The following is a 17,718-nucleotide window of genomic DNA, read 5'->3' on the forward strand; positions in this document are numbered from 1 at the left end:
TTCATCTGAGAGGTAAGAAACTCGAGTTCATCCAGCGTGTGAACCTGCATGTGGGGTGTGCTAAGATCCAGGCGGGCTAATGATCACTAACAATGCTTCCTATCCAACCCAGCAAGGCGCACGAGGACAAAACCCCACCTACGGATCCAGCTGCATGCCTGAGTTTTGAGTACATAGCCAAAGAAAAAAGCATGCTCAGGTCGTCCAGAAAAAAAAGGAAACCTGAAAAAAAAAAATCAAAAAACCACAATAGCGAGAAAGGGGGTCTAAGTTTCCTCGGAGGTCCTCAACTGTCTGTAGAAGTGCCCCACCTGGAACCCAAAATAAAATGAAGTAACCCCGCCCCTGGTCAGGGTCCTGTCTTTTTTATTATCCAGACACACGTATCAGAGCCTGTTAACATCCAGTTGTGGGAAGAGCAGCAAGCAGTACACCAGCAGCCACAGGAAAACAATAAAATACATCATATCCGGCTGCTGGACAAGCTGTGTCAGGGAGTCGCTCTGCGGGCTGTGGCTCCCCAGTGACATGGCTTCTCCTGAGCTGTTGGCCTTCCTACAGAAGAAACACAGAGGAAAGGTAGTTACCAAGCAGGTTCCCAGGAAAGTGGACCCCACCCAGTGCTACCCGTCTCTCCCCGGCCACCACTCCCTGCCTGAAGACCTGAAGGCTCCCCAGCACCATGTCCAGGTAGGCCCCACACTGTGTGTACTGGCCCAAGGCAGTGGGTCAGGCCATCCAGGCAGCCCCTCGAGCTTTTGCGCATACTCCGTTCATCTCCATAACATTAGGTGAGAGGAGCTGGCAGCCCCATTCTGCAGATGGACACACTGAGGCTTTCGGGGTGCAGTGACTTGCCCAAGGCCATGCAATTACTTGGCGACAGAGCTGGCGCCTAGGCCAGGTCTCCTGGGACAGCTTTCTTGATGCCACAGTGCTCTCAGAGAGTGACACGGAGTTAGATACTGATCGCTCGCTGCTGTTTGTTAGTAATGCAGGGGACCCCATAGGTCATCTAAGGGATGAAGTGTCCCTAATAGCAGATCATTTTAAATCATCTATCAGAAAGAAACAAAGACCTCTCCCATTCCCCACAGTTTTGTTTCGGCTTTGGAATATTACCTTTAAAATAATTACCAGATTTGATTTCAGTCAGATTTACCTTCCTGCTTTTATTTTATAGGTGGTAGTGTTAAAATGTCATTTCAGTTTTGCCTGGCGGATAATAGGGAAGCCCAGAAGGTTTTGCCTGGGGCTGGGGCCTCTGCTTGGAGCTGCATGTAGAGAAGCCTGCAGTGTAAGCTTCTTAGGGTGGTTTTGTGCTGTGTAATGGAGATTACGAGAGGCTAAAACCACTTGTCCCAGAATTATCTCCTGATAGCAGGAGCGACGGGGCAGGGCGGGATTAAACATCTGCCACCGTCTACACACTGAATGATAAATACCCACATGATGGGCTTCTTTAAAAAGCTGTCCACAGAAACAAGTTAAACTATATACTGTTTATAGAGACACGGTCTCTCTGTGTTGCCCAGGCTGGTCTCAAACTCCTGGCCTCAAGCAATCCTCCCTCCTTGGCCTCCCAAAGTGCTGGGATTACAGGCGTGAACCCCCACGTGCAGCCTAAACCATATTTTTTATTATAAAGGTAATAAATGCTCAATGTAGAAAACTGAAAACACAACTGCATTTCTCAACTTTACAGGTTCTATTTTCAACGCCTCTATCTCATAAGAGCAAAAAGGATTATTTTCCTATGAGCATATCCAGCCTAGTTGAAAACTTGAATTAGCATTTCCATTTCACGGCAGGGGAAAGGAGCTGTCCTGCTTCTTTTTTAGCAGCCAGAGGGATGAGGTTCTAAGGACCACACTCTTGGGTGTTGGGTAATATTCAGACAGAGGCTTCCGATTCCAGTAATCTAGATCCTTCCAAGCCAATTCAAATCTGTGGCGAGTAAATAAAAATTTTTAAAAATAAAAACATAATAAAGCAACTCTATGACTTCAACAGGAATGGGGACGTCTCAGAATTGTAAGAGTCTGAGAAGTTTTTCTGGTTTTATGTTTTAAATGGGCAGGTTTCCAGCAATTCAGCAACATCAGGCTAGGCCAACAGTTCTCCGACAGCAAGAAATACTTTCATAGACATCCTGGCATGTTTGCTTTCCCTCTTCATGTCTGCTCTGATGCCATAAAACTGTAAAATCAGCTCAGTGAGCTTCTGAGTATTGTACCTGCAGTGGCGACAGGGGATGGACAGGCGTCAGGGGCTACAGCATTCACGGGGGACACACAGCCTCACAAGACCACCACCTCTTCTCCTGCCTGGCCCTCCCTTTGCTAACTACCCTATACCACTAAACCACCCTATACTCTATACCACTCATTTAAACACAGCTGCAGGCTCAGAACCCAGACCCATCTTTAAACTGACTCATTTTCGGAACCGGGCCCTGCCCATCAGTGTTAATTAATATCTACTTTTCCTTTCTACTCATATTCAATTTACATCATTTTCTCTGGAATAGTTATTTTCTTGCATTATCCCAAATTATTAATACTGTTATCAACAAAACAGTGGGAGAATAACCACCCCTGTAAGGCAGGCTGCAGAATGTAAAAACATTTTATTACAACCCCCACAAAACCTGAAGTAAAGCCACCAACCTGGTTAACATTCGGTTTCTTCTGTCGTCCAGATCTGCTGCGTTCCTCAACTGAACATAGCTAAAATGGTCCTACAGTGAAATTTATAAACAAAACCCCCGCCACCCAATTAGTAAAGACGAAATCTCTGAAACAGAAAATAAAACGATTTTAAACACACAAAGCCGAGCATGCCAGGCATTTCTCAATACTGTCAGCATCTAGATCCAAAATCAAAGTGCTAAACAATATACATTCCTCTACCTCCTCCCCCAAGCCCCTCCCTTCTGAGCATGAGAGACCCCACCACCCGGAACCCGAATTGGGGTGTGCTGCTCCGGGTTCTAACACATCTGCTACTAAGCACGTGCAACTGTCCATCGGACGTTGACTCATGTTGCACCTCTGTCTTTGAACGTGATCCTTCTGGGTGTGTGTGGGGGGGGTCCAGGTAGGGCGTTTTGGATGCATTTTTATAACAAAGAGGCCTTTGGGCTTTAAAATCATCACTTTATTTACATCCCTTATTGCCCAAACCGGATATCCGATTGGACTGTGCTTAATGACAAGGTTTCAATTTGCTTGTCTTCTATCCAAAAGTATGGCTGTTGCACGTCAGTAATTTCAAAGCTCTGGGTTGGGGAGGAGGAAGGATGGAAAGGAATTGATTAGCAGGGGCCGTGCAGAAAGAGAAGAAATTCACATACTAACCGATTCCGAAGACCTATTAGTATGTCGTCGAATGTAAATGCTGGAGTCACTGTGACTAGTCCTGAAAAACAAACACATGTTTTGAATTGGTACCACCTGGAGCTCTTCATGGCTCAGTTGTACGGTCACCCCCATCCTGGGGTTTCCACATATAGATTTAGGCAAGCGACAACTTCACACCCAGGGACAGAAATGACAGATTTTATCTAACATGCCTACTTTGGTTGGAGAGTGCTTACAAACAGGATGGATATTAGTGATACATACATTGGGCCCTCATCTACAAGAAAAATCAAAGTCAGGATTTTAAATAGAAAGCAAGCCACATATTCTTAAAAATCAAAGCATTTGGAGCAGGAAGTAACCCAAGCATCCTGATGTGCTGGGACTCACCAGAGGTTCTCTGCAATTAGTCAGACCTGGGCCTAGACCAGGCTGCCCCGACTCTCTCTACCTGCCTCTGAGGTCCAAAATATACAAGTGGGAATGCTTGCCTCGCACTTTTCATGTTCCACCCAGTCCTAGCGGAATGGAGGGTAATGTCCTATTTCCTTGAAGGATGGAGCCCTGCCTGAATCACCCCTGTGGCTGACCTCTTTCTCCCTCTCCTGAAGTCCCCAGGCCTAGCAGACTCCATTGCATAGTGGCTGCTCAAGGATTCTTTGAGAATTAACCTGCTTAGGGAGAAGCTGAGCAGCTGGGCAAATCCCTTGCACTGTTTATCCAAAGTGCTCACCTGCACTGACAGCAGAGCCCAGCGACATGCAAAGATCATAGATGACTGCTAGACAGTCACATCCAGGGGCAGGGACAGGCATGCTGGGAGTCAAAGGCCAAGTGGGCAACAGCCTTCTGTTGTGCCTTGGCCCTCCTTCCCCTGCCTCTGTTTCCCTAAGGTCCAGGCACAGAAGCAAGGCAGAGGGAGGTGGAAAGTCAGGCACCTGCCAGCAACTCCTCTGGCTCTGTCTGTATGGGCTTCTCCCTGCCCCTCCCCAAATGCATATCTCAATAGCGTTCTGTTGCAGCTTGTATCACTCACATCATCACAGGCAACAAGGGGGCACAAAAAGAATGTGGACTGTGGAGTGGGACACATCTAAGTCCAAGACTCCCTAAGCTGGGAAAGTTACCTGGCCCCCTGACCTTCTTTGTCTGCCATATGAGGCACAGTCCCACCAGTGTGTCTACAGGTGACGTGAGACTGAATGAGAAAATGAACGTGAAGTGCCTGGGCACAGTAAGAGCTTGATAAACACTGACTGACTATTGTGATGATGAGAGAGGGGAGAGACCGGGGTCTTCTGATTTTCAGCAGTTACACATTTTCCCTGGAACAAATCTGGCTCATCTGGTGGCCTTGGAGTGACAGAGCAGAGGTGTGCTATAAGACTCCTGTAGATCAGTTAAATCTCATTATCCTCCCTGCTCCCTCCTTCTCCCAAGCTAAATCAAGCATCCGTACTTCCTTGGAATGGGAATTGTGGAAGAAGCCATAATATTAATGAGATGTCCAGCTTCCACGTGCCAGACATTAAAGGTCTCCTTGGTGGAAAGGTGGATATGCTTGAAGTCATTAAGATGCTTATAAAGTGAAGTTTGGTCAACCTGCAGTTGTCTGGGGGCCAGAAGGCAGCCAGCAGAGGCTCCAAGTCTACCGCATTCACCCCCACGCCTACCTATGGTTCAGCCATCCACTGCTCACTGCCAGCTTACACTCAAAGGTTTGAAGAGTGAGGAGAGAAGGCAAGCTTCCCATCCTTCCCTTTTTGCTCCTTATGAGGTCTGGTAATGATGAGGGTGGGTCGGGGAACCCAGGTGTAGAGAATGAAGATTGTGTATGACGCTCTATTTCCCTTGCTGTCCAATCCCATGCCTGCACCTCCCACCCCACCAAATCAGAAACTGCAAATGACTCTCTAACTCTCTGGCTCCACCTTAAGGGTGAAAAGAGATGAATAAAATACCTGGAAGGAATGCTGTAGTCGCTAGTGTCTTCTTCTAGGTCATCTGAGGATTGAACACTTCCTGGTGCTACAAATAGTGAACTTTCTACGTGGTCCACATGTTTCCTTTTTTCCTTTTTTTTACTACTGACTGATTCTTTCATTACATTTTCTTCTAGGGGGTTTGCTGTGTTTTCCAGGTTTGGGGATTCCTGGGACTGAAAGACAGAACAACCAAATCCAAGTCAATATGCCATGCAGTGTAAAGTAGGTGACATCACCCAGCAGTGCTCTGCCCAGGCCCAGCCAGGGCATCCCTTCCAGTTCTGCCTGTTCCCTGATCCTCTTCATGAATCCCCTGCAGCACAGCCTGCGTGAGAGACAAGTCCACCCCAACTCCGGCCCCTGGTACAGACTTCAAATGCTACAAATTGATGGAGTTAAAGCAATATAGGTTCTAGAGTCGGCAAGATCTGATTTCAAATCCTGGCTGAGTCAGCTCTGTGACCTTGAGTGACTGATGTTATCTTGTTGAGCCTCAGTTTATTTGTTGGTGAAATGGGTACAATAATTATTAACCACGTCCCACTATTCCACAGGATTTCCTATAAATGATGTCTCTAATTAGCTGTGTGTGGTGGTGCCTGTGGTCCCAACTACTTGGGAGGTGGAGGTGGGAGGATGGCTTGGGCCTGGGAGGCAGAGGTTGCAGTGAGCCAAGATCATGCCACTGCACTCCAACCTGGATGACACAGTGAGACCCTGTGAAGAAGAAGGAAGAAGAAGAAAAGAAGGAGGAGGAGGAAGAATGAGAAGAAAGAAGGAGGAGGAAGAAGAAGAAAGAAGAAAGGACAAGAAGAAGAAAGAAGAAAAATGAAGAAGAAAAAAGGAGAGAAGGAAGGAAGAGAGAAAGAAAAGAAAAGAAAGAGAAAAAGAAAGAGAAAGAAAGGAGGAGGAGAAGGGCTCTTACAGTGAGCAGTGGTTGAATCCTTCACAATCATCATCCTTTTAAACAAAAGAATAAATCCTGGAAGCTAGGTGGGCCAAAGGGTGCAAAGGTGGCCTATAGGTTTGGAGAGGCACACGCACAAGCAGGTGTAGAGTTTTCAGGATGCCATCTTCACTGTGCCTTTGGCCGAAGGTGGATGGTATTGCAACATGTCTAGCATGTATTTGGTAATGAAGATTCTTTGACCTCTGTCTGCACCAGGCACTCTGAAACCCGTCAGCAAGGCTCACGAGTGAAATGCAGGAGCATGGTCATTGTTGGAGCCACCTCTCAAGAATTCTTTTAGGGGCTGGAAGAACCTGTTCAACAGGTTCTAATAAGAGCATTAGAGCGGCCAGGCCATTGTGCCCTGGGAGAACAAAGCTCCATGCAGGAATGACAAGCTGCGCTCAGCAATCTGAAATGATAGTCTCACAGGCTGCCCTCATCAATGGTCAAATGCTACTGTTTTTGAAAGATGAAACAAGCAGAGGGCTTATTTATTTTTTCAAGACCAGAAGAAAAACTTGCCATTTTCTAGTCCCTTTGGCTGGGAAAATATCTTTTTTTCTTTTTTTTTTTGAGATGGAGTCTTGCTTTTGTCTCCTAGGCTGGAGTGCAGTGGCGTGATCTTGGCTCACTGCAACCTCTACCTCCCAGGTTTAAGTGATTTTTCTGCCTCAGCCTCTGGAGTAGCTGGGATTACAGGCACCTGCCACCACGCCTGGCTAATTTTTGTATTTTTAGTAGAGACAGGGTTTCTCCATGTTGGCCAGGCTGGTCTTGAACTCTTGACTTCAGGTGATCCACCCACTTCAGCCTCCCAAAGGGCAGGGATTACAGGTGTGAGCCACTGCTCCCGGCCTCTTTTTTTTTTTTTTTTTTTTTTAAAGGAAGGCAAGGTATCAGAGAAATGCTTCATCCCATCTCCTTGTCTGCCAGGACCCAAGACTCCCAGACCTCACCTCGGGCTCCTCATCAAACGGGCTGTACCCTCTCCCTACGCTCACCCACACGGATTGAGGCAAGGGCTGCACTCGGGAGCAAATTGCAAGGTGGGCTGGGGATCAGTGGGCAGTGCTTGCTGGGCAGGTGAGGCAGCGGACCGGAGCCAAGTGAGGCAGACGGTGTTGATTTCATTCCCACACTGCACCCAAGGGAGCTCATCTGCCCACGCTCTCACCAAGAGTGAGATCCACATAAGATGGAGTTCAAATCTAGATCTCCTGATTCTACCATTGCAACCCAGGGCCCTTTCAGTCACACCCCAAATCACCTGTCCAAGTGCTGGACACATGCACTCTCTGCTTTTGGCAATTGCTGGAAGGAAAGCATTCGATTCACAGGCCACATCCAATAGGCCAGGAGGGAGGATGCAAACCGCTAATTCATCATTTTATTTTATTATTATTTATTTATTTTGAGACTTCAGAGAAGTCAGCACACAGCAGGCCGTGGGAGCAAGTGGGGGACTGGGTTCCTCTCCCTGGGAGAAGAGGGGGAAGATGGCAGCCGTGGTCCCTGGCACCTGCAGAGCCATCCAGCCCTCTTCCCATCCGTTCCATGATTGGCAAACACAGAGTATGCAGCCCTGCCCATGTGGCCCTCGGCCTGAGGATGCTGCTCCTCCTAGGGCTTAGGCAGCCACTCCTCATTGCTCAGATTTGGCAAACTGAATAAAACCAGTCCCCCACTTCTGGCCTAGCTAAAATCCGCGGTGTCTTTTAGGACGAACCTGATCCCTTATGTTAATTTCCCTTATTCTCTTTATCGGCTCAACTAATCTTCCAGGTCTTCTACCCCACTTATTCACACCAACTACTCAACTATCAATACACTTCAACTTAAAAAAGGCTACTCGAACCCGACTTTTTCTGTAGCTCCCGCAGGGTGCAAGCCTCTCTCAATCCTCCAATCAGCTCCAGTCCTTCGGGCCCCTCACTGGGCTCTGATGAGCCAGAGCTTTGTCATGTATCTCAGTGTTTCATTTACCTTCCATTTGCTGTATGCCCCCGAAACCATCGTGTAATAAACCTTTGTCCCCTACACTGGCAGGCCCTGTCAGGCACCATGCTGGTCTCTAGCATACAAAGATAAATACACAAATGTCCACACTCTCCCGGGAGAGAAAAACAAAGCCCATGGAAATCAGGTAAGCACTCAAGGAGAGACTGTCAAAAATGTGATCAGCTATAGGGAAGGAACAATGGCTCCGCCTGGGGAGGAGGTGGGAGGGCTTCTGGGAGGAGGTGCCATTTGCATTGGCTTTGAAGGGTGAATAACTGCTTGCCCAGATGGTGGGACCAGCCCAGTCACACCTGGAGGCAGAGGAGAGCCTGGATATCTGGGGGTCTGGGAGGATGCTGGCTTGGCTGGAGGGGAGGGAGACAAAGAGGGGTGGGTGGCCAGGTTAGAGAGGGAAGAGTCTTGGAGTTCATGCTAAGAAATTTAGACTTTATCCTGGATACAGCAGTCGGGAAGTGATAAGATGAGACTTGTGCTTTAGGGTCATCCCTCTGCAACCTGAGCTGGAGAGGAGGGACAGTGAGAGACTGGGGAAGGGTCTGAGATAGAGGCAGAGCCAATGCAATCTGAAATAGCTGGTCACTTTCCCACCCGGCTCCTGCACTTACGGGACCTCTACCCTTAGTCCCTCCACCCAGAACTCCCTCCCCAGTTCTAGGCTCCACAAAACCCCCATGCAGCCTTTCTGGATCTGGGTGGGAGCCTCCTTCTGTTGAACCCCTGAATCCCCTTGCTGGGCCCATCTCTTATGGCTGAGGCCACATTCTCTCACAGTACAGTTACTGGGGACTCTGTCTCCCGCAGTAGACACTGAAGGCAGGATTTTCTTTCTTTCTTTATCTTCCTGGCAGTGACAGATGCATCGCTTTCCATGGGGTTGGATGAGTAAGCAGGTGAGCTCACGGAGGGGCTGGAGAGGCTGAGCCCAGGCCCTTCTCCTCCCTGGGTGTCTTGCCCTGGATGCCCTGTGTGCACTGTATCCAGCAGGGCATGGCCAATGTGGTTTCAGACTCACCTCCTGGATCCCCAGTGCTGCAGCAGGGAGCAGCACTTACTAACATGGCATCTGCAGGAGGAGCCTCCCCATCAGGCCAGGCCCAGGCACCCCCCTTCACTGATCACTCCAGCGGCCCTTCGTGAGCTGCTGGGCCAGATGAAGTGGGAACACAAGTGGCAGGTAAGAATGTGACCAGCTGCTCAAGCTCAGAAGAGCGCATGTCCCTTTATCCTATTTACACACCCATTTCAAACCACAGAAATCAAAGATTAGTGCCCAACAGGCAAAAGTCCTTTAAAAAAATCAAAACTGGAGTCAAACATGAGGGCTGCTTCTGTTTCTCCTAAGTTACCGCAGAAGAACAGGCTAGCGTTCACTAAGTGCGTGCTAGATGTTAGCTGCGATGACTTTTTTTTTTTTTTTTTAACTTTCTAATGCCTATGTTAGTGGTAAGTTATGAGAGAACATCACATACCAGGGCCTGTGGTGATCGGGGGCTAGGGGACGGATAGCATTAAGAAAAATACCTAATGTAGATGATGGGTTGATGGGTGCAGCAAACCACCATGGCACACGTATACCTATGTAACAAACCTGCACGTTCTGCACATGTATCCCAGAACTTAAAGTATAATAAAAAAACTTAAAAATATATATAAATATATTTTTGTTTTTCAACTTTTATTTTAGATTTTATTTTAGATTTACATGTGCAAGTTTGTTATGTAGGACTGCATGATGCTGAAGCTTGGGGTAATTGTCTTTCAATCCCCCAAGCAGCCATGTCAGCTTGGAGACCCTTGGGAGTCACAGTGAAGAAGGCCTGGATTTCCAGCCCTTCCCACCCCTCTCAAAGGCCTTCCATCATTCCCCACGACCTCTTCTATTTCCCACACTATGAGGTTCCCTTGGCTGCAGTACCCAACGGTTAGTACACTATTCTCAGTACCTGGGCAATGGGGTCATGAAGGCTGACTACTCCAGCCTTGAGTTTTAAAGGACTTTTTGTTAGTTTGTTTGTTCGTTTCTTCCTTTATTGGCTTTTTTTCCTTTTTTTTTTTTTTAATTTTACTTTAAGTTCTGGGATACATGTACAGAGTGTGCAGGCTTGTTACATAGATATACATGTGTCATGGTGGTTTGCTGCACCCATCAACCCGTCATCTAGGTTTTAAGGCCCGTGTGCATTAGGTATTTGTCCTAATGCTCTCCCTCCCCTAGCCTCCCACCCCCCAACAATGTGTGTTTTTCCCCTCCCTGTGTCAATGTGTTCTCATTGTTCAACTCCCACTTATAAGTGAGGACATGCGGTGTTCGGTTTTCTGTTCCTATGTTAGTTTGCTGAGAATGATGGCTTCCAGCTTCATCCATGTCCCTGCAAAGGGCATGAACTCATTCTTTTTTATGGCTGTATAGTATTCCATGGTATATATGTACCACATTTTCTTTATCCAGTCTATCATTGATGGGCATTTGGGTTGGTTCCATGTCTTTGCTCTTGTAAATAGTGTTGCAATAAACATATGTGTGCATATATGTCTTTATAGCGGAATGATTTATATTCCTTGGGCATATACCTTGTAATGGGACTGGTGGGTCAAATGGTATTTCTGGTTCTGAAATCAGATTGAGAAATCACCACAGTGTCTTCCACAATGGTTGGACTAATTTACAATCCCACCAATGGTGTAAAAGCATTCCTACTTCTCCATAGCCTCGCCAGCATCTATTGTTTCCTGACATAATCGCCATTCTTACTGGTGTGAGATGGAATCTCATTGTGGTTTTGATTTGCATTTCTCTAATGATCAGTGATGGTGAGCTTTTTTGATTTTTAAAGGACTTATTCCTGTTGGGCACTAATCTTTGGTTTCTGTGTTAGAAATGTGTGTGTAAACAGGATAAGGGAGATGCGCTTTCCTGATCCCACTGCCCAGGTACTGAGAATAGTATGCAACGGTTAGTTTTTCAACCCTTGCCCTGCGACAATGACTGCTTTTAAAATCATTTCTGGTCCTCCTCTGCTGGACCCTCAAAGGTGACCTCACTTGATCCTCAGAGCATCCCTGTGAGTAGGGCCAGGACTGGGGGAAAGCCAGTGAGGTGCCCGTGTGCAGGATTTCAGGAGGTGCTCACTCTCAGGTGCCAACCCTGCATTTGCCCGAGCCTCACAGTAGGTGCCTCTTTGAATTTTGCACCATGGGAGTCCCAAGGGAAGCCCCCTCATCGCTATTTTATGGAGCAAGAAGCTGAGCTTCAGAAAAAGAACTGTCAAGTTTCCCAGGCAGGACCCAGGGTTCCCAAATCCCATGGTTGAGTACCTGATGGCTGTCCATGGGGTCATTCTCTTTGGTCTCCCTTTGCTGGTGGTCCTCATAGGGGGCCAGTGGAGCGGGTTCCAAGGCTGGTGTGGCACCCACACCACCCCTGCTGAGACACAGCACCTGGTCGCTGGCACTGGGGAGACTCTCGCCTGGCACCGAGGAACTGGAGCTGCTCTGAGAGCCATCGGCCTCCTCCTCCCTGGAGTCCAGGTCTGGCATATAGCCCTCTGGCTCTTCCAGATCCATTTCTTCATTTTTTAGAACCTCCGGGTCTTCTACATAAGCCTCCAAAACTGCAGCCAAGGGAACCTCATAGTGTGGGAAATAGAAGAGGTCATGGGGAATGACGGAAACCTTTGAGAGGGGTGGGGAGGGCTTGAAATCCAGGCCTTCTTCGCTGTGACTCCCAAGGGTCTCCAAGCTGACACAGCTGCTTGGGGGGCTGGAAGATAATTCCTCGCCCACACCCTGGAGGTCATCGTCTTCTCCCTCTTCTTCATAATGAGGACGGGTGGACTTTCTCTTGGCCTTTTCATGCACCTCTGGCTTTTTATCCATTGGTGTCTCTTCTGGGGCTGAAGGACAGCCTTCAGCTTCTTCTCCGGAGTCCTGATGAGGTTCATATTTGTCCATCTTAACTTGAGGCTCTGGCGAATCCTTCTTTTTGTGAGCAGATTTAGTACTCCTTTTACCTAGTTTTTCAGCATGATTCTCAAAAGCCTCAGCATCCTTGTCAGGTTTTGACTCATGAGGTGAAGGGACTTTGCTGAAAGCCTGGCTGGTAGAAGCAAAATCTATTAGGTCGCTGTTAAATTTTGAGGCTTTTAATGGGATGGCTTCAAAATAGTCTCCCTCCTCTAAAGCTTCTACAGTCATCAGGTTAACCTTGATCTGGAAGGAATCGGCCATCACAGTATTTTCTCCTGGGGATGAAAGAGAGTGACTTTCTTCATCGTGGTGGGCTGTACTCTCTAAAGCGCCATTACAGGAAGAAGACTGAGAATTATTGTTTGTGCCCTCCACCAAAAAAATGTCACCAGGGACCTTGTCAGAGGAGGATTCTGGAATCTTCGAGGATTCCTGTTTCTGTTTCTTTTCCTCAGCAACCTCAACTGCCAAGACGTGTCCATCCCGCCTCAATGATTCCTTTGCCACTCTCGGGCTCCCTTCAAAGCAAAGGGACAGGTTCTTACTGCAGAAAGGATCCTTGTAGGTGTCAGCCTCAAAGTGAACTGTTTTCTTGTTCGGCAAAGAGTTGGACCTCCCGCTCTCCTTTCTGGATGATAAAATGGAGGATTCTGGAGATGGCTCACTGATGTCACTGGTCTTACCTGGGCCCCCTTGCAGGACCTGGTCAATGATCTGGTGCATGAACTCGGTGGAGCTGTCTGACAGTGCATGGCTGGAAACACCATCCAGGCGGAATTCCTTCATGCTCTCGGGCTTGTCACAGACAAAGACTTTGGAGGGTGGTGGGTGGCTGGTTTCGTGGTTAACAGTGTAGGTACGCTCCCCATTTTCAGTCAGAACGAAGACTTTGCTCTCCTGTTCAGAAGGAGTTTCTTTGATGCGAACAAAAGTGGATTCGATAGGAACTTCTTTATCTAAATCGAAAATATCTTCCTGCAAAACAAACAAACAAAACACAAAAGAACAACAACAAAATAAAGCACAGAGCAACATGAATAAGAAGAGGATTTAAGTACAACCCATATCTACCTTTCCCAAAACACAAACAAACAAAAATGGAAAAAGCCACTTCAAACCAATGCAAAGTGTTCTAAGATGTAAATGGTTAGAGAAGACTCTTGTTCCTGCTGAAATATGAAAACATCAGATAAATAAAAATATAAAATACCAAGTTTTTAAAAAAGCTATGGATTAAGGAATCTCAATAAACCAAGCGCGAAAGAAGGACAATCCCTTCTAAAGTGAGCAGAGATTGTCAGACACTTCATGCTTGAGGACCATGTTGCCTACTCTGGGTATGGACTTGGAGAAGAGCTAATCTACCTGAGATAAGGAGAGATCAGCCAAATCTTTATTGATTGTGTGGGCTGGTATGAGAGAATGAATCTGGAAGGACTCCAAACACAAAAGCAATTCTCTTCACATACTAATTAGCCCACACAGGGAATTTTGCTGTGTAAGAGCCAGCTAGGGGCAGGGCTGAAAAGCAGAAAATGACTTTGTGGTACTGCAGCACTTGACTCCCAATGCACCAATAGAGTGAATTGACTTCAGCCTCAAATCATTTAAAACCAGACAGAAGAAATTAAATAAAACTGCAACATAGCTCCTATTGATGCTGATATGATCAAAACGACAGCTCCTCATCTTATGCACTTGTTTGGGAAAGGGCTATATTTCCTGAGGGAAAAAAAATGACATCCACTTCAACCTCTATTGTTCTTTCATATACCAAGTTTGACATAAAATAATTACAAGACATTAAGAGGCAGGAAAACGAAATCCACAATCAAGAGAAGAAATAATCACTAGATACAGACCCATATATGACCCGGAATTAGAATTCGTAAGCGAAGACTCTAGAATAATCTATGCTACAAGCAATATAAAAAAAATAGTTCTTCAGGCTCAAAGAACACAATCTCAGATATAAAGCCTAAGGGAGGGAATGAACAGTACTGGAAATGGTAAATACATGGTCAATATAAAATACTACTTCAAAGTTTTCTTAAAAAGCCTACTAGCTATTTAAAGCAAAAATAACAAAGTATTGAGGATTAAAACATATGTAGAAGTAAAGTAAATGACAATATAGTAGCAAATGTAATGGAGATGAAGTAAAATTATATATGTGATATATATAAAATATATACAAATATGTAAAATATGCATTGTACTTGAAGTAGTATATTAATTTAAGGTAAGCTGGTGTATGTTAAAGATGAGTATTATAATCACTAGAACAGCTACTAAAAAGATAAAACAAGGTGATGTGGTTAAAAAACCAATAAAGGGGATAAATGCACACAAAAGAAATTCTTGAATAATCCCCAAAAAGTTAAGAAGGAAGGACAATGGAGCATAGAACATATCAGACCAATGGAAAACAATAACCAAGATGGTAGATTAAACCCATATAAATGTATGAAAAACGTACTGATTAAATGACAGAGTTTGTCAGAATAAATACAAGACCCAACTGTATACTGTTTACAAGAGACATACTTTAAATATAAGTGTACATACACTGAAAGGAAAAAAATGGAAAAAGATATCACACAAGCACTAATCATAAGAAAGCTGCTATGGCTATATTCATATCAGACAAAGCACACTTCAAGACGGGGGAAATTTTATAAAAATAAAGCAATCAAGTCATCAGGAAAATATAATAAATTGTGTCTATGCACTTAACAGCATAGCATCAACATATATAAAACAAAAACTGGCAGAACTAAGAGGAGAAATAAATTCACAATCATAGTTGGAGATTTTTTTTCAACATTTCTCTCCTACATTAATTGATCAGGAAAGCAGGAAAAATCAGTATAAATATAGAATATTAGAATAGCATATTAACATATTAACAGCATATTAAAGAATACCAGTATTCTTTAACTGCATAAGACACGTTCTTTTCAAATGCATATGGCACATTTACCAGAAGAAACTGTGTGCTGGGCCACAAAGCTAGCAACAATGTGTGGTACATGGTCAGGGCCCAACAAATGTTTACTGAAATGAACTAACTCAGCAGAATTGTTAAGAACGAGTCACTGCGTGTCTGGATAAGCTGTGAATTCTCATCTGTATTCCCTTGTAGATGTAAATAGACTGTTCTGCAGTGATGCACTATGTTCTGTGAACCAGAATGACTTTCTCCAGGTATTATTTCTGGCTCAATCTTTTCCCATCTGCAGTTTCTGACCTCAGCATTGGGGAGATCTGTGTCAGATTTGCTCAATCTTAGCTGTGGCTTTGACTCACACAAATACCATATGTTTCAGTTGATTTCAAACTCTGCCTACAGATTAAGAGCTCAGGGCTAATGAAAGCCCCAATGCCTAGTATTTCAAAATACAGTAACAGGCCAGGAAAATTGAATTGCAAAATAATAACCACTACTTTTTTTTTTTTTGCTTAAAACAACAAAAATTTGTTATGTTACAGTTCTGGACATCAGAAATCCAAAACAGGCCTCAATGGACTAAAATCAAGACACTGGCAGGGCCGGATCCCTTTCTTTTGATTTTGTTTAAATTTTTAATTGACAAATAATAATTGTATATATTTATGGAGTATAATGTGATGTCTTAAAATGTGTATACATTGTAAAATGATCAAATCTGAGAAATCAATATATTTGTCACCTCAAATATTTATCATTTCTTTGTAATGAAAACAGTTAAAATCTTCTCTTTTAGACATTTTGAAATACACAGTATATTATTCTTTCTTTCTTTTTTGTAGAAATGGGGTCTCGCTTTGTTGCCCAGGCTGGTCTTTTAACTCCTGGGCTCAAGCAATCCTCCCGCTTCAGCCTCCCAAAGTGTTGGGATTATAGATGTGAGCCACTGGTTACATTATTATTAACTATAGTCATCTTGCTCTGCAACACAATACCAGAACTGATTCCTCCTATGTAACTGTAACTTTATACCCATTGACCAAGTCATCATTATTCACTAAACATCCACTGCTGTTCCAGGCACAGTACTAGGTACTTCACATAACTGTTTATTCTTCACATAACCCTGAAATGTGGGTCATATTTCCATTTTACAGGTGACACACATTCAATAGATACACATTCAATACAGATGTGTATCAGAGAGGTCAAGTCGCCAGCCTGAGGTCACACAGCTCCAAGTGGAGAACTGGCATTCCAGCCCAGGAATTCCTGCTTCCAAAGTGCCCTGTAAGGGGTCCATATGTGGTGCAGGGACAGGCAGGAAACACACACACAGGTGGGGGCCAGGATGAAAGCCACGGCATGGAGGATCCTGGGAAGCTCTTCTGTACAAAACGGAGCCCCAGTTTCAGCTGCATGTTGTAAGGGAAACAAGAGCCTGAACTTTGGAAACACAGAGGGTCCAAACCCCAGCTCTGTGCTTGGTAGCTGAGTGACTATGGAGAGATCTTTAAGCCTCTTTGAGATCCTTATTTTCATTTATAAAAGAGGATTATGATACTGAGCCATGCTGGATTGCAGGAATGGCAGGCAGCCCAGAGACACAGGGGTAAGGCAGCCAGCTAGAAAAGCAGCTCCCCTTTCCTGCAAGCATCCTTTAACTCTTTATGCTTTCTTTTTTTCTGTCTGGTACTTAAAACTACCCGAACTTATGTTTTTGCTCACTTATAACTGTTTCCTTTACTAGAACACAGCTCCACAAGGCCAGGGACCTCAGCCATCCAGTTTATTTCTGAGTCCCCTAAGCCAGGGGCAAGGGTTCAGTCAATTACTAACGGATTCAAGAAAAGGCTGTCATTGCTGTCATTATTATCATCTCGGGGTTGTGCATGGGTTGGGTGAGAGTTCAACGGGGCCAGGACAACATCTAAAAGGTGTGATTCTGTGTCCAAAAAAACTCTCACCAAGTATAATCTGGAATTCTGAAGATAAAAAGGCAGGCTTTTCAATGATCATTGTCTTTTATGATTTTTAACACTGATAAAAATCTGGTAGATGCTAACATGTTCCATCTGACATCTAAAAAATCAAGAAGCAGATCCGTTTTATAAGAAAGCATCTTTCATAATCTTAATAAAGTTTGTCATGGGAAGAGGTCTGTGAGAGGCGTCAGTTTCCATCCTGCTTTGAAACTTAATGCATGTTACATATAAATAGTTCCCCCTTATTTGAGGTTTTGCTTTCTGAGGTTTCAGTCACCCATGGTCAACTGTGGTCTGAAAAGATTAAATGGAAAATTCCAGAAATAAACAATTCCTGTTTCAAATGGAGTGCTGTTCTGAGTAGTGGGATGAAATCTCTCACCATCCTGCTCTGTCCTGCCTGGGACTTGACTCGTTCCTTTGTCTAGCACATCCATGCCATCTCTGCTACCCATCCATCACTCACTCAGTAGCTGCCTGGATGATCAGAGATCAGCCA

At 45.1% G+C, this 17,718-nt stretch overlaps 1 protein-coding gene across 4 annotated transcripts in view; it reads right to left on the bottom strand.

Annotated features, from left to right (window-relative positions):
* Positions 1-349: 349 nt before the first annotated feature.
* The window catches only part of CLMN (calmin), a 131,565-nt gene continuing 114,196 nt past the window's right edge, over positions 350-17,718 (bottom strand). For 2 of the 4 annotated variants that reach the window (XM_054448190.2, XM_054448192.2), the window contains exons 9-14: positions 11,634-13,259; positions 5,324-5,520; positions 3,360-3,420; positions 2,670-2,740; positions 2,140-2,236; positions 350-551 (exon numbers count right to left, since the gene is read on the bottom strand). In XM_054448190.2, coding sequence (XP_054304165.2) covers positions 387-551; positions 2,140-2,236; positions 2,670-2,740; positions 3,360-3,420; positions 5,324-5,520; positions 11,634-13,259 — 2,217 coding nt within the window. In that variant the 3' untranslated portion in view covers positions 350-386. Of the gene's footprint in view, positions 556-2,139; positions 2,237-2,668; positions 2,797-3,359; positions 3,421-5,323; positions 5,521-11,633; positions 13,260-17,718 lie in introns of those variants that run through there. The other 2 variants (XM_054448193.2, XM_063652045.1) reach the window with 2 other exon arrangements.

Source organism: Pongo pygmaeus, chromosome 15 (assembly GCF_028885625.2).
Source record: "Pongo pygmaeus isolate AG05252 chromosome 15, NHGRI_mPonPyg2-v2.0_pri, whole genome shotgun sequence".
Taxonomy (NCBI): Eukaryota; Metazoa; Chordata; class Mammalia; order Primates; family Hominidae; genus Pongo; species Pongo pygmaeus.